At 48.2% G+C, this 16450-nt stretch overlaps 1 protein-coding gene across 1 annotated transcript; it reads left to right on the forward strand.

The window, feature by feature from the left end:
• The first annotated feature begins 1560 nt into the window (after window positions 1-1560).
• On the forward strand, window positions 1561-10093 carry FGA (fibrinogen alpha chain). The gene is given in 7 exon segments (XM_006275518.3): window positions 1561-1662; window positions 3416-3541; window positions 4670-4853; window positions 5986-6131; window positions 7816-8761; window positions 8764-8874; window positions 9239-10093. Coding segments are annotated over 7 exon segments (2286 nt in total). The 5' UTR covers window positions 1561-1599; the 3' UTR covers window positions 9949-10093.
• The last annotated feature ends 6357 nt before the right edge of the window (window positions 10094-16450 follow it).

The raw sequence follows: 16450 nt of genomic DNA on the forward strand, positions 1-16450 counted from the left end.
TTATTTTGCACATTAATAGCATGTGTAGACATAGTATGTAAAAGAAAAGTGAACTAGTAAAAGAATAAATTCTAATTTTGTGTACTTTCTTCTGCATGGCAAGTTGGCAACCAAACCATATTTAATAATTTCACAGGGCCTTCATATACCAATGCTTCTTAAGTAAACAGACCTGTTGAGGAAACTTTTTTGTGCTGCTATGTTATTCATTTATCCACTTTAAAATGCTCCAGACTCACAAGAACCTTGTCTGCCTATGTCCTTAGACCAACACGGCTACAACCTACACCCTCCAGACTCATATAGACACAGCAACCACTATATCTTTCCATATGTAGACTTTAAGTGCAAAGTATTCATTCTAAAACTATTTCTCATCTGCTAAAACTTATACTTATTCAAAATCTAAGACAATGCACCAGTACCAAGCAGGCTGAAATTACTTCAGTGATATTTAACAAGTCTGAACTAACAAGACTGAACTGATGCTATTTCCTCAGCAAAGAGAACGACCCTGTAAATGTGGTCATAAGGACTTGAGAAAAATAAACTTCTCCAACACCAAAGCCTATTTAATATTTTCTCTCTTTCATACACATACTTTCTTTCACAAAAGCCTGCATCCTAAAGCATGTTCTACAAAAATGTAGGGGAGAGGTTTATCTTATATGTTTGTTATGGGGCGTTCACAGATACTATACCACTATAGAATTGTTGTTTATAAATGAATGGTCATTACAGATGAAACAGTAGAAAGCAGGACACAGGAGACTACTTCAGAAGATATTTGATCAGAGTGTATATTATATCTCATAAGACATGTAGAAGAAAATTTAGACCTGTCCTCCTTTCCTTTCCTTTCCTTTCCTTAAATTTGACTGTACTAGCCACATAAAACAAAGCAAAATGATAAATATATTCCATTCTAAATGAATATAAAATGGTCAAAACTGGATATAATTTTATAACTAATGTATTTTATAGCTAAGGTCAGGTATAGTCCTTACTTCACTTAATGTGTTTTGTCTGAGTAACCAGTAAAGGGTGAAATGTGAAGTTATATATCTCACATGGCTTACCATGAGCATTTCATAAAATTATCCTTCAGTATTTGATTTATATTGATGAGCATATATTGCTATTTATTAGATTAGGAACCTTCTTGCTTTGCTGATCTAAGTTTCCCACATGACTACAAGTCAACAGGATTTATTCATGCAACTAGGGGAAAAATATTATCTTAATAAATAACAAGTCCTTCTAAATATCATATTGATAGTATGTATATCTTTCAGTGGTTAGGTATGGCTGAATTCTTCCAGGTTTTGCTCAAACAATATCTAATTACCAGAAACTAAGTTTTAGACAATTCCTTTCCTGGAATAAGGGTCACCCCCACAAACCAGTATTGCACAAACTTATCTGGAACAAACAAGCTTGGGAACTTGTGCAAGAGCTCTTGGGTCATCTCACTGGGGCATGTTTTATGTTGACTTTGCAAACAGAAGGGAACATAATGATTAATCTAAACTGCTCGCTAAGGTTTAAATTGAACCAAAAACCAAACGAAAGGTATCCTTTCCATCAGTCATCCTTGCCATGCTCCTGAAGATGTTACAGATGAGGATCTTGTGCGTTTTGCTGTACCTCAGCATAGTCTGGGTAGGATTTCAGATTATTTCATTCTTTGGATACCTTGGCTTGATATCTTAAACAGTAGACAATTAATTAATGACCATTAATAGATTAACCATTCATTTTAGCTATTATGTAGCTTGAAAAATGCACACACACTCACATAGAAGTCTGCCTTAACTATTTCAATATTGAGCTTTCATTCTAATGTCTGTTCTGTATTTTATTGTGTACCCATTTCTTCCCACAGAACACAAGATGAATGTTGCCAAAAATATCTCTCCACAGTAGTAGTGAAGCAGATCAATAGATGCAGGGGTAGGGATGTAAAGCATTACCTTTGCACTGTACCTGTATTGGTGTCCCCAAGTAGTGAGATAATTTAAATACTATTAGTCAAATTCTACTTTTATTTGCATCTTCGCTTTCCAGTCGGCTGGCAGTTTATTGAGCACGTTTGGGGTCCATATATATTGTATTACTCAGACATGAGGTAAGAATGCAGAATTGTTTACAGTGGCGGCAGCATCAAGTTGAAATAGGGCTAAGAAATGACACCTTTTGCAATAAGAGAAGTGTCAGTCTTAATTTCCAACTCTTTTAATTTAATCCTGTAATAATACAGTTCAGGGTTCAGCTCACAAGATTATATTAGATTTTTCATAAAGAGGTTTTCTTTATATGTTTGTTTTTTAAATGAAGAAAATATGTTTTAAATGAATCACAGAAGTATGTGAAAGTTGATCTGATTAAACAGAAATGGTTGTTTTGAAGCTATTACAGTCTATGCCTGTAATGCCTGCACTTAGGCATTACATTTGTTTTAAGAAGCATATGGATCATATTTAGTAAATTAAATGAGTAAATGTTTACTTGCTGAAGTAAAGATATGCTGAAGTCAAATATTTAGCTGATGCAGACCAGCATAACTCTCTTGACCTTGATGATGTTATACCAAATTACACCAGAATCTGGCCCTTGAGGCTAAAATTGTAGAAAGCTTTCCTCCACTCTGCGTTAACCATTTTCCTGCTTTCATAGAGGTAATGTGTTCAAAGGTGCTCAGTCAGACCAGATAACATTTAATAAACTCAGAGAAGTTTTTACTTTATTATGGAAAGTGGAATATTGCACAGCCACTTTACTGAACAAAGGAAATAACACACAGGGTGAAAGATCTTATGCACTTTGATTTAAAATTAGTGGCTGGGTATATTTGCTTCTTTCAGAACTAAACAAAATCTGTATCTCTATTTCCTTGCACCACTATTGTTGTTGCTATTAGTTTGTTATCTTTCAGTACTTTTTCATGTGTTCTTTTCTCTTTGAAAACACACAATTAAAAACACACTGGAGATACTGGACAATTTTTAAGCCCAGTTTTAGTGTAGACTATGGACTGAAAATAGAGAAACTCCAAGAGGCACCTAACTAAGAGAAAATTAACTCACTGCTCCGCATATTTTGTGTATAAACCCAAAATATAAAACACATAATTTGCATTGTTGTTATGACAATATCTTGAGCATCATCAAATGCTCTATTCACAGCATTATTAAAAACAGAAGGGAAATCTTACTTGGCAATACACATAAAAAGTTCAATGCGGGGAACTTTAAAAATCCTTTTTTTTGACTGATTATGCTTTCCACATGCCTGTAACTGTTTTGCTGTTAACTATTCCATACTCTGCTCAGTGACTTCAGCATTATTGCTCTTTTGTGACATCACCTGCATAGCTAATCTCATTTTTGGTTTTTTCCCTTTGTCTCCCTGATAGGCAGTTGAGGAGGGAAGCACTTTTGAGGACGAAGGAGGAGTTGCACGTGGCCCCAGACTGTCAGAACGTGCCCAAGCTAGCTGCAAACATGAAAAGAGCTGGCCCTTCTGTTCGGATGATCAATGGGTAAGGAAAGGGTATGGGAAGTAAACATCAAGCTAACTGTGGACCTTAGATATACTGCATTACATTTGCGTTGTGATCATTGAGTAAAGATCTATTTTTACCTTAGCTGCAATGTGACATATCTAAGTCTCTGTCAAAGTAATTTTACCTGATTTTCTAGGGGAAAAAACCCTGTTTCCTGTACATCAGGGGTCATAAAGGAAACTGGTGAACCATTAGTCCTAACCCTAATTTAAGTCAGGCCATCAAGTCATTATCACCTTATCACCCTTAGTACATTTATTTTGGATCTGTAAAATGCGAGAGTTGTGGCTTTTTATTTGGAGGGGTTTTAAAGAGAACAACAAGAAGCATTGGACTCTAAAATTCAGTCTCTCAAAGTAAGGGCTTTAGAAAGGATTGCAGCATGAGCTACAGTGTGGGTGTGTCTACATGTGTATTTACGCCAGCTTAAATTTACTGCACAATAAGTTACTGCACAGTAAGCATGAATAGGCTGCCATCTACATGTGCAGGTATTAAAGCATATTAACGCTGTGCATGCACTGACTTGGGACTAAAGTTATTCCCCCACACACAGTGTTACTGTGCAGTAAGGCATCTACACGTGTTTTACTGCGCAGTAACTAATCGGGCATAAATTGCCATATTTACTGCGCAGTACAGGCATGCACGTGTAGATGCACACCTTTACAGAGTAGTAATTCCAGTTACTGCACAGTAAATGCACACATGTAGACACACCCTGTGGGAAACAGCAGGGCTACCCTTTGCCATGTGCTAAGGGATACCTTTTGCACAGGACCTCTCCCTTTGTCAGGGCTCCATTTTTTCCTACATTCAACAGCTGGCTTTAACAAGTAGGTCTTACAACTTAAGCATCTGGAAAACCATTCTGACTCTGGCCTGTCAAGCTCTCATGCAAACTCTCCTTTCCTCTGGAGAAAATAAGAGAATGAGGGAATGAAAAGAGAATGGGTGGAATAAGCACTGTGAGGAAGAGTAGCAAAATCTAGCCCTGAACTTGTTAGTGGATTTGTAGTCTTTTCCAAAACTTGGTGGTCATAATGTTAAAAAAAAGGCAGCATTAAATGTTTTCCCTTAATTTTTGCTTTTTTTTTTTTTTAGGGACAGAAATGTCCTTCAGGCTGCAGGATGCAGGGGCTGGTTGATGACACCAATAGCGATTTTAATCACAGACTAGACAAAATTAGGAAATTGCTGGATGATAATGAAAACAAATACAAAAAATCCAAGATAATAACAACAGAAACATTTAACTCCATGAAAGGAACTCTAGTCAGTGGCCAGGGTAAGTAGCAACAAGATCTGTTTTAAAAACATACACTAAGTCTTATGCCTTTGGATAAAAGTGGACAAATACAAGCAGGTTTACTTTATACTTGATAAAAGTTACCATGACACAAAAATATTGGGCCTGATTCTTCACTGTTTTGCACTTCTTTTCCAGCATTGTAACTACACTGCGATCAAGTAATTTAGTGAGGTTTTAGGACTTTCATCTGAACCCTCTTTATGTCTTTCCTGAAATTAATAGGGGCTTTTGGTATGCAATTCACATAGGATCACAACCTAAACCTATTGCTAAGAGAAATATTTCAAAAGTCTGAGAGACAGACACCTTGCTGGTCTCAGTGGGGAAGATTAAAAATATTATATTATTCCACAATAACAATCTTCTGTCACTGCAATTTATGTAAAGTTCAATCTGACAGCCACTTTGAAAGAGAAACTCCCATTTATTTCAAAAGTTTCATAGTTCTAAGGTTATTGTGTTCATATACAACTGCTTTTTAATTATTTTTGAAAACATAGACGTTTCTTTTGCAAACTAATTGAAAGAAACTTTCAAGTCCAGAATATTAGAACAAGGGCAAGAAGACTGTCTAAATTGTATCAAATTGCATATTTTTAATCAGCTTCAAAATTCTAAAGCCATCATGATTTCAGACCAAGTTTACATGGTTTTAACATCATAAATGTCACGAAATATTTACCACAACATTTCTAAAAATGTAATTCTATCATAATTCTGCTGTTTCTTTTCCAGTACAGCTGGGCTACTGCTTCCAAAAATGCTATGTTCCTTTCCTGCATTAGTAAAATAAATTTACTTTAGTTTAACTTATTGTTAAACTTATTAACAAATACAAATATAACAAGAGAAAATGTCTTACTAAAAAAAATCTGCTGCTAATCTCTACTTCTTCAATATTATGAGAGAGATACATAATTTAGAATCCTAAATGGAACTCTTTCCATATGAATATGGATATTTGGGAGTGTATTTGGGTTTCAGGAGAGAGGAGGGGTGTTTGGTTGTCAGGGTGGATGGGCAGGTTTTATGTTTTTGCTTTGTTTTTTTGCTGTTATGAGGGAAATAACCCTCATATACATCTGACAATGGCATATTTCTGTTTCAGAGAGTGACAGTAAATATGGACAAGTAATAGAAGATCTGAGAAGGCGCATTGTGTCATTAAAAACCAAAGTTATTGCTCAAATAGAGAGGATTTATGGCCTGCAAAACAGCATACGAGAACAAGTGTTAGAAATGAAGCGCATGGAGGTAAGTGTCATGCAACTCCTATTGTTTCCAAAATACAAGTACACAAACTGTCTGTTAATCCTCATCTCTGGATCAGGGCTCTCACTGAAAAGAAAAAGTAGCAGCAGTTTTGCAGACTCTGCCCATTTGAGGCAGAAGCCAAAATGATACACATGCCTCCTCAGACTCTAGTTGGTTGGTTTCTTCACTGTGTGGCTCAGATGTTCTCTACAATGAGTAATGTCTTGCTTTTTTCTCAAAAAATTGCAGGCAATGGCTGGTGGGAAAAATCAGGTGCAACCAGGACAGGAAATAGCTTTTATAAGAAGGGGGCAATAGTTTGTCTCTCTTTTGGGCTCTCACAGTTAAAGTACCAACCTATCTGGGTTTCCTATCATTCATCTTAGCCTCCTGTTTGGCTGATTTTGCTGATGACTACTAAAAATGGTTGTGATGGAAGCACTATGGGGCAGGCCCAATTCACAAAATCAAAATGGAAAACTACTAAAAATATCCTGGATTAGTCAAAAGGGGGAGTAAAATGATTTTGAACCCTAATCTAGAGTCTGATGCTTTTTTTTATTGATCATTCATCCAAGCCAGTGATTCCCACTCACCAGTGTGTGTATGGGTGTGTGTGTGTGTGTGTGTGTATATATATACACCCCCCCCCCCATAGAGATACTTTTTGCTTCTGTGACAGGTACTTGAGGTTCTCTATCTCTAGTCAGGGCCCATGCACGCCCCTGAGATTCAAACTGAGCTATGCTTTACTCCAGGACTGTCACGCTGAAATCAATGGGCTTATACTACTCAGTGGGCACATCTACAAGAGATGTTTACTGTGGAATAGACTAATTAGCTTCACAGTAAAACATCAGCATCTACACATGCAATGTTATGAAGCTAGAGTAAACTAATTTACTCTGCCACAGGACACAACTGCCAGATACAAGCAAATGGTGATGGGACTGGCTGGGGAACAAGGGTGCTCCAGTGTGGGGGCTGCCTGCCAACTAGCCCCACACTGTAGCACCCTCATGCCCCAGTCAGCCCCTCTACAGCATGTTGAACTGGGGGGAGCAGCCGCAGGCTGGCAGACTGACCCCTTGGATGCTCTGCAGGTGGGGCTGCACTGCTCTAGCTCAATATGATGAGGTTCTAGGCACGTGTAAACACTGCACCCAGGAGTAATCAGTGCAAACTATGCTGGAATTTATTTCTTTGCCTTAATATCATGTGTAGATGTTCCCAGTGTGAATAATGATGGCAGGACCTGCAGCCTTGCAATAGCGTGCCTCATATTCTACTAACACCTGCTCAGTTAGACCTGCTAGAACCAGCAGTAGAGCTTAAGTTGTTTTCTATTTCAAGGCTGACATTTGAAGCAACTCAAATCTCAGTTTTGGTCACCTCAGTAATTTAGTAGGCATAGTACAGATATCAAACCTCTCAAAAGGATGCAGCTGTTTGAAAAACTTAGATTTGTGTGGTAAGGATATCATTTTTGGACTAAATTGTATTGCTGGGAGAGAGAGAAGACAAACTTTTGAACTTCAACATTGAAAGACTGTTCCAATGAAAGATATGACATCACCTCATAAATCTCACTTCTCTCATATCCTCAACCATCCCAACTACACCTACAACCCTACTGAAAAAGTCATGATACAGCATCTAAATAGATTGTGTCTTTTTTGTGCAGGTGGATATTGATATTAAGATACGTGCCTGCAAAGGATCCTGTGCTAAGAGCTTTGATTACCATGTGGACAAGGAAAGCTATGACAACATCCAGAGGCAGCTCACTCAGGCCAGTTCAATCAACTTGCAGTCTGACTTATCATCTAGCATCATCAGGGTGCTAAAAATAAAGCCAATGAAGGATTCTACTGTTCTTCCGCACTTTAAAGCTGGGGATCCCAAGGATTGGCCAGAATGGAACTTTTTGAATAAGATGCAGCAGCTTGAACTGGTGTTAGAAAGTCCAGAAACAGGCCCAAAATTTTTCCCAGTAGATACCTCATATTCTTCGTCAGTACATAAGGGAGACGGAGAACCACAAGGTAGCAAATTCGTGCACCCTACCTATGGAAAGGAAACTCATTTTGGGGAAGGAGTTAGCTCCTCTTCTACCCACTATACATGCACTAAAACTGTCACCAAAAAGGTTGTTGCTGGACCTGATGGCCCTAGAGAAGAGGTTGTTGAAAAGTACACTTCATCTGACGGTTCTGACTGCTCCCATTTGCGAGGTTTAGGAAAGGAAGACATAAGTGGGGGCTACAATGTCAGAGTCACCGCAGGTGGTGGGGGAGATGGTATGTCAGACCTTGATAAAGTATTCTCATTTTTCTCCACAGACTCTGAGTCAGATGGTAGCAGACATAGCAGTAGCAGTATTGGTGGTACCAGTTCTGGCTTTATTAACACTGGAACTGGATCTGAGCGTGGTAGTGGTGGAAGTAGTCACTCACGGGGTGTCCAAGGCTCAGATGCCTCTGGAGAGCTAAGGGAAGGGGAAGAAGATTGGCATATATCTGAACTCCCATATAGCAAAACACAGAGTGGCGTTTCATCCGAGACAGTAGTGTCCAGCTCTACTAGCTTCAACAAGGGTGGCTCCACATTTGAAACCAAATCACTGAAGACTGGAGGTTAGATGGGTTTCCACACAACGAGAGCACTGAAGATGGCCCAGATTTTAAGTCACGCAGTTTCAAAATGGATACATTCTTTTCAGGGCCAAGAACCACTGGGACAGGTACCCTTCCACATGAGAAAAAATAGACAGTACAGTAACAGAGCCAGATATAATCCTCAGTCAAACTAACACACTGGTTTTACTGCAATACATTTAATTTGATTATACAATACTAACAATGTGTCTGTTTGATGCTGTCTAGAAAGCATTGGGGGCAAAATTTTGCATTATTAATACATTGCCTAGAGAATGTTATCTGCATTTTAAAATCTATCAGTTTTTTAATGTTGCATGGCATATTTTCCCATTTAGTCAAAGGTATGTTTAGCAAATTTCCATCAGCATTATCACTATTTGGATTCCTGTGAAGTCTTTGTAAAGTTTTACTGATAACTTCTGTCAACCAGATCAATTTTTTTTTTAGACTGTGAGGATATTCGCCAGAAACACACTTCTGGTGCCAAAAGTGGCATTTTCAGAATCAAGCCAACAGGATCCAATAAGGTTTTATCAGTTTATTGCGACCAAGAGACCACTTTGGGAGGATGGCTTTTGATCCAACAGAGAATAGATGGATCAGTGAATTTTAACCAGACTTGGCAAGACTACAAGAAAGGTTTCGGCAGCGTGGATGCCAAAGGGAAAGGAGAGCTCTGGCTGGGCAATGAAAACATACACTTGTTGACCCAGAAGGACACTGTCCTTCGAGTTGAATTAGAGGACTGGGCTGGCAATACAGTTTATGCTGAATATAATATCCATGTAGGCTCTGAGTCACAAGGCTATGTCCTCAGTGTGTCCAATTATGAGGGGACAGCTGGGGATGCATTGATCACAGGCTCAGTGGATGAAGGTAGTGAATATACATCTCATGCCAACATGAAGTTCAGCACCTTTGATAGGGACAGTGACCAGTGGGAGGAGAACTGTGCAGAAGTGCATGGAGGGGGCTGGTGGTATAACAATTGTCAAGCTGCCAATCTCAATGGTATGTACTACCTAGGAGGCCAATATGATCCAAGAAACAATATTCCGTATGAGGTTGAAAATGGAGTGGTCTGGATACCATTTAGAGCTTCTGATTATTCTCTCAAAATCGTTAGAATGAAAATCAGGCCAAATGAAACCCTGTAGGCAAGCAGGAGCAAGGCTCAATGTTTTATTTTATTTTATTTTATATCCCTTAAAATATATGCTGTATCTTTACCCAATGAAGTTGAAAGCAACTGGGACACATCTGTGGTTTAAAAAAATAAATATTCTTTAATTATGAGCAAAATGGTTTTTTTTTGTCCTCTCATTTATAACCCCCCCCCCCCCACAAATTACAAAGTGTCTTGTCTGTAGATAAATTGTAATACTATAGTAGGCATATCTGTCACATGATGGGTAGAGTTGTTTTTCTTCATTGTACGTATTAAATATGTTTACAATTTAAACAATTGAATGCATTTAATTATCCATTACACAATGAGCAAATATAAAATATGGGCAAATATAGTGGGCTTAAACAAGATAGGCAAATGTAGTGTACATCTTTAATAAAGGAAAGAAGGAGGATCTGGGAAACTACAGACCAATCAGCCTGTCCTCAATACTTGGAAGGATCATGGAGCAGGTTCTCAAGGAATCTATTGTGAAGCACTTATATGAGAACAAGGTGATCAGGACCAGACAGCATGGATTCACCAAGAAAAAGTCATGCCTGACCAACATGATTTCTTTTTATGATCAAGTGACAGGTTCTATAGATGAGGGAAAGCAGTGAACACGATATACCTTGATTTTAGTGAGGCTCTTGACACTGTCACTCACAATGTTCTCATGAACAAGCTAAGGGAATATAGACTAGACGAAACTACTGTAAGGTGGATACAGAACTGGTTGCATCATTGTGCTCAATCATGAATGGCTCATTGTCTAGTTAGGAGGAGGTATCAGGTGGGGTTCCCCAAGTATCTTTCCTGAATTTGGTATTGTTTAATATCTTCATTCCTGATTAGGATTATTGGATTGGGATCTGGGATAAAGTGCATGTTTAGCAAATTTGCAGACAACACCAAGTTAGGTGGAGTTGTAGTTAGTCTGGAGGGTAAAGCTAGGATGCAGAATGACTTAGATAAACTAGAGAAATGGTTCTTAATCAATCAGACTTTGACTTTTAAGAGACCTTTATTCCCCGGAGGGTGATGACTCGGAGCCAGTCAAAAGCATGTACAAGGACGCCCGAAGCTCTGGGCCTCATGTACAAAGTCTGGGCTCATGGCCTGCAAGGCCTGCCCGTACACTCTAGTCAAAAAAAAACAACCAACACAACAAACATAAGGACTATTTACAGTATTTACAGTTCTGCCAGCAGGGACACCCATGGAGGCCTCCGGGGTCGACCCGCACGAGCAAAAGTCCAGGGCCTCGGCCCGCTCGACGCGTCTCTGTGGCTTGAGCAGCCGGTGGCATCACAGAGCGAGGATGAGGCGTCCCGCCTCGACCCGGCACAGCACCCCCTCGAGGGCCCAGCGCTCCTCAAAGGCGGGCACCGTCCGCCGGAGGACAGCGTGCTCAAACTCGAGCGAGAGGCGGGCCCGCACCAGCAGGCGGAAGAGCTGCAGGGCGTCGACCATCCCGGTGCCGCTGAGCTGGTTTCGCCGGCTCTTCAGGGTGGCCATCTTGGCCTGGCCCAGCAGGAAGTTGGCCAGGCTGACCGTGGCCCGCTCGGCCGCCCGGTATGGAAAGGAGTGGATGTAAGCGTCTTCGGACAGGTCTCGGCCCAGTACCCGAAGCAGTGCGCCCAGGGCGGCAAAGAGAGGCTGCAGCCGGGGGCAGTCGAGGAAGGCGTGGAAAATGTCCTCGTCCAGCACCCCCGGGCAGAAGGGGCAGGCCGCCGAGGCCGCTGGCTCCAAGTGACGCACAAAGGTGCCGGTGGCCAGGATGCCGTGCACGAGCCGCCACTGCAGGTCGCCGGTCTTCTTGGCGATGGGCGCCTTATACAGCGTGCGCCACGCCGGGGTCCCGGGCCGCGCCAGGCGCCGCCGCCACGCGGTGTCCGGGCGGCCGGCGAGCACCTGGGCGTGCCGGGTGCGCACCACCCACATGTAGAGGCCCTTGCGGGGCAGGGTGCCAAAAGGGCAGCCCGTATTGCTGCTGGGGGGCACCGGGAGCCTGAGCAGCGTGTTGGGCCGCTCGGCCAGCTCGCCGGGTACCGCTGGGATGACGGGTAGCGGTGGGAAGGCGTCTTCTGCGGCGTCTGCGGCGGGGAGGGGCCGGCGAGTCTGGAGATGGGCTTCCAGGGCGGTCGCTGCCTCCGTCGGGAGGGCGGCCCTAACGGCCCGCAGAAGCCGCCCCGCGGTGCGGACGGAGCGCATCGCCAGCCGGGCAGCCAGGGCCTCGGGTGACAGCCAGTCCGACCGAGCGGGGTCCAGGAGGTGCTCCAGGCGGGTGGAGCGCGCCTCGACGAGAGCTGCCGTGAGGCTGGCGGAGGCCAGGCTCGGCACGACACGGTGCAGGGCCGGGTTGTGGACCAAGGGCTCTCGAAGGAGCTGCGGGAACCGCAGGTGCCTGGCCTGGGGACAGAGATGGAAGGCCGCCCGCCAGGCCCGCACCACGCTGCGGTAGAACGGGGGAAGGACCGCCCCGTTCAGGAAGGTGAGGTCCAGTTGAAACAGCTCCCGGTCAAAGCCGAGGCCCCCCACTCGCCGCAGGAATCGGCACGCCAGCTGTCGCCACGGGAGGTGGCCTTCGGTGTACAGGAGCCGCTGGAGGGCCTGCAGCCGATAGGCGGCCACCCTGCTGGCCAGATCGATCAGGCCCTGGCCCCCCTCGCCGGTGGGCAGGTAGAGGGCAGCTCGTGGGAGCCAGTGGCGTCCGTCCCACAGGAAATCGACCAGGAGCCGCTGCAGTCGCTCCAGTAGCTCCGGCGGAGGGTCCAGCACCGCGCAGCGGTGCCACAGGGTGGCCGCCGCCAGGTTATTGATGACGAGGACGCGTCCCCGGTAGGAAAGGCTGGGCAGGCGCCAGCGCCACCGCTGCAGGCGGGCCTCCACTCCCTCCTCGAGGCCGTCCCAGTTGCGCGCCATGAAGGTCGTCGGCCCCAGGAACACGCCCAAGACCTTGAGGCCCTCGCGGCGCCAGGCGAGGCCCCCCGGCAAGTCCGGCGGAGGCCTGCCAGTCCATGCGCCAAGCAGCAGAGTGTCACTCTTGCCCCAGTTGATGCGGGCGGAGGAGGCGCGCTCGTAGGCCCGCTGGCAATCTGCCAGAGCCCGCACGTCTTCCCGGGTGGCGAGGAAGACGGTGACGTCGTCCGCATAGGCCGACAGCCGGAGACGAGGCCCAGCGGACGGGCCCGTGACCGATGGCAGGGCCACCCCACTCAGGCGGCGGCGCAGCGCGTGTAACAGCGGCTCGATGGCCAGGGCGTAGAGCATGCCCGACAGCGGACAGCCCTGGCGAATGCCCCTGCGCGCGGGGAACGGAGCGCAAAGCACCCCGTTCACCTTGAGCAGGCTGGAAATGTCCCGGTACAAGACCCGGAGGGCCCCGGTGAAGAGGGGCCCGAAGCCAAAGGCCTCCAGCGTGCGGAAGAGGTAGGCGTGGCCCACGCGGTCAAAGGCCTTCTCCTGGTCGAGAGAGAGGAGGCCGACGTCGAGGCCAAAGAGCTCGCTAGCCGTGAGCAGGTCCCGCAGCAGGAACAGGTTGTCTTGTATGGTCCTGCCCGGCACGCAGTAGCTCTGCTCGGGCCCGGTGAGAGAAGCCATGACCGCGCGGAGGCGGGTGGCCAGCGCTTTGGCCAGAATCTTGTAGTCCGCGCACAGCAGGGAGACCGGCCGCCAGTTCTTCATGTAGCCCAGGTCTCCCTTCTTGGGCAGCAGGGTCAGCACCGCTCGGCGGCAGCTGATCGGCAAGACCTTGTCGGCGAGGCTCTCCTGGAAAACGCGCAGGAGGCTGGGGCCGAGGAGAGGCCAGAAGGTCTTGTAGAACTCGGCAGGCAGCCCGTCGAGGCCCGGGGCTTTGCCGGAGGCGAGGCCGGCCGTGGCGGCCGCCAGCTCTTCCAGGGACAAGTCCCGCTCCAGCTCGCCGGCCTCCAGGGCATCGAGACGCGGTAGGCCCTCGTGGAGTTCCCGCGTGGCCTCGGGGCACGACGGCTCGGCCGCGAACAGGTCGCGATAGAAGGCGACGGCACGTTCGCGGACTTCGCCCGGCTCTGTAATGACCCGGCCCTCAGGAGTCTTGAGATGGTCCAAGACTTTGCTCGCTGCCCGCCGCCGCTCCAGGTCGAAAAAGAAGCGGGTCGGGGCGTCGGTTTCCACCAGCTCCTGGCAGCGGGCGCGGATCCTCGCGCCGCGGGCCGCGCTCTCCGCCAAGTCGCGCAGGCATTTCCTGCGGAGCCGGAGGCTCTCGCTCAGTGCCGCGTCGCTGCCAGCGGCCAGCAGAGCAGCCTCGAGCTCCGCCACGTCCTCCTCCAACTCCCGGATACGGCGGCGCGTCTCGTTCGCGGCCAGCTGGGTGTACTGCTGGCAGAAGGCTCGGGTCTGGACCTTGCCCACGTCCCACCACAGCTTCCAGGAGGAGTGGCTCGGTCTCGCAGCCTCCCACCTCTGCCAAAAGTGGGCAAAGCAGTCCCGGAAATAAGAGTCCTGGAGCAGACTAACGTTCAAACACCAATACGGTGCCCGTGCACAGGCTCTCCCCGGCAGGCTCAGTTCGCTGAAGGCCAGGCCATGATCTGATAGACCCGAGGGAGCGATGCGGCTGCTGCGCAGGAGTGGCAGGTGGTGCCTGGTGATATAAAGGCGGTCGAGGCGAGCCATGGTGAGACCGCCGGCACTCGTCTTGGCCCAGGTGTACTGGCGCGCATCGGGATGCAGGGCTCGCCAGACATCCACGAGGTCTGCCCCCTCCAGGGCAGCTTGCAGCTTGCGAGCGGAGGGCAGGTGGGGCTCAGGCCCTGTGCGGTCGAGGCGCGGGGCAGTGGTGCAATTGAAATCGCCCCCGAGGAGGAGCAGGTCATCATCCTCGCTAGCGTCGCGCAGGAGGGCAGCCAAGCTCTCAAAGAAAGCGACCCTCTCCTGGCCGTCGGAGGGCGCGTAGATGTTGACGAGCAGCAGACGGTGTTGCGCGAGGGTGACGCGGACGGTCAGCAGGCGGCCGGGGACGACCTCCCGTGGCACCGCCGTGTCAAGCTGCAGCTGCGGCGATAAGAGTGTCGCGACCCCCGCGCGGAGGTTGGTGCCGTGGCTCAGGAACACCTGTCCTCACCAGGCAGCCCGCCAGGCCGCCTGGTTGAACCTGTCAGAGTGGGTCTCTTGTAGGAAGGCGATGGCCAGCCTCTTCTGCCGCAGGAGCTCCAGGACGGCCTCGCGCTTCACCGCGTCTCGACAGCCGTTGACGTTGAAGGTGCCAATGGTTGTGGCTGCCATGGGGGTGGGTGTGGGAGAGGAGGAGCAAAGCAGAGTGCGGGTGGAAGAGCGAGCACCCAAGAGCAGAGCAAGGCAATACAGACAGGTCAGGGAAGGCCTACCGTGCCCTACTCTAGTCGAGGGACCCGCCCAGGCCCCACTCCACTCTCACCCTCTGGGCAAGCTTGTCCAGACGGTAGGCCATCTGACGTGTGCCCCGATCTTGCTTCATGAGCTTGACTGCCGCCCTGGCAGCCTTGACAAACACTTTGGGGTCCGCACACCACTGGGTGATGTGCCCCGCTACATTTTTCTGCCCCTTGGTTAGCTTCAGCAAGGACAGGAGTCCCCCATAGTCAGGAGAGACCCAGGGGGGCTCCGCCAGCTTGGGGTGGATGTTGCCCACGGAAGAGCGGCGAGGCCGCACCCCCGGCGGGAGCTCGCCCGCAACTGCAGCGTCGACCCCCTCGATGTCCAAGCACATCAGCCGCCTCTCGTCGTCCGAGTCGAGGACCGGCTCCGTGAGGACATTCCCTGTCTTCTTGGGGGGGGAGGGGCCATCCCGCTCACGACGTCTCTTGCGAGACTCCGAGAGCTGGATCTCCATCTCGCTAACGTCCCCATCTGCTCCGGTAGGCTGGGGCGTGACCAAAGGGGCAGCGGGCTCTCCCGCCACCCCCGGGGCCAGGCCACCGGAAGAGAGACATTCGCCACTATCCCTGCTGCCGCCTGACTCCGGAGGCTGGGGGACAGGCGAGGGGAGGGGGACCCCTGAAGGCCCCTCCCCCCCACCCGCTAAGTCTGCCTCGTCGGTGGCTACATCCGACGGGGCGGGTGGTGTGGCGGCCGGAACGGGGTCCGGCTCTGTAGTGGGGGGGTCCTCGGCACTGGCCGAGGAGGGGTCTGTCAGGGATGGGGTGTCCTGAGAGGCCCCCCTCATCTCCCTCTCTTTTTCGGGTGGTAGGGAGGATGCCCGAGCCCCATCATCCGATGAGGCTCCAGCACCGCAGTCCCCGGCCACCCCAGCCACTTCGGCCGGGGCAGGCAGGGGGCAAGGGGAGGCGTCCGCCTCTCCACCCGGTGGGGCTGCCGCACCGAGGGCAGGGGGCGCCACAGACGGGGGAGGGGGCGGCGGGGCCATGGTAGCAGCACCAGCCCCTCGGCTGGACGATGGCTTCCCGCTGGAGACCCCGGTCCCCTGAGATGGAACGGAGGGGGAAGGAGGTCGGGAGGAAGAGCTCCCA

The sequence above is a fragment of the Alligator mississippiensis genome, chromosome 2 (assembly GCF_030867095.1).
Source record: "Alligator mississippiensis isolate rAllMis1 chromosome 2, rAllMis1, whole genome shotgun sequence".
NCBI classification, from domain to species: Eukaryota; Metazoa; Chordata; order Crocodylia; family Alligatoridae; genus Alligator; species Alligator mississippiensis.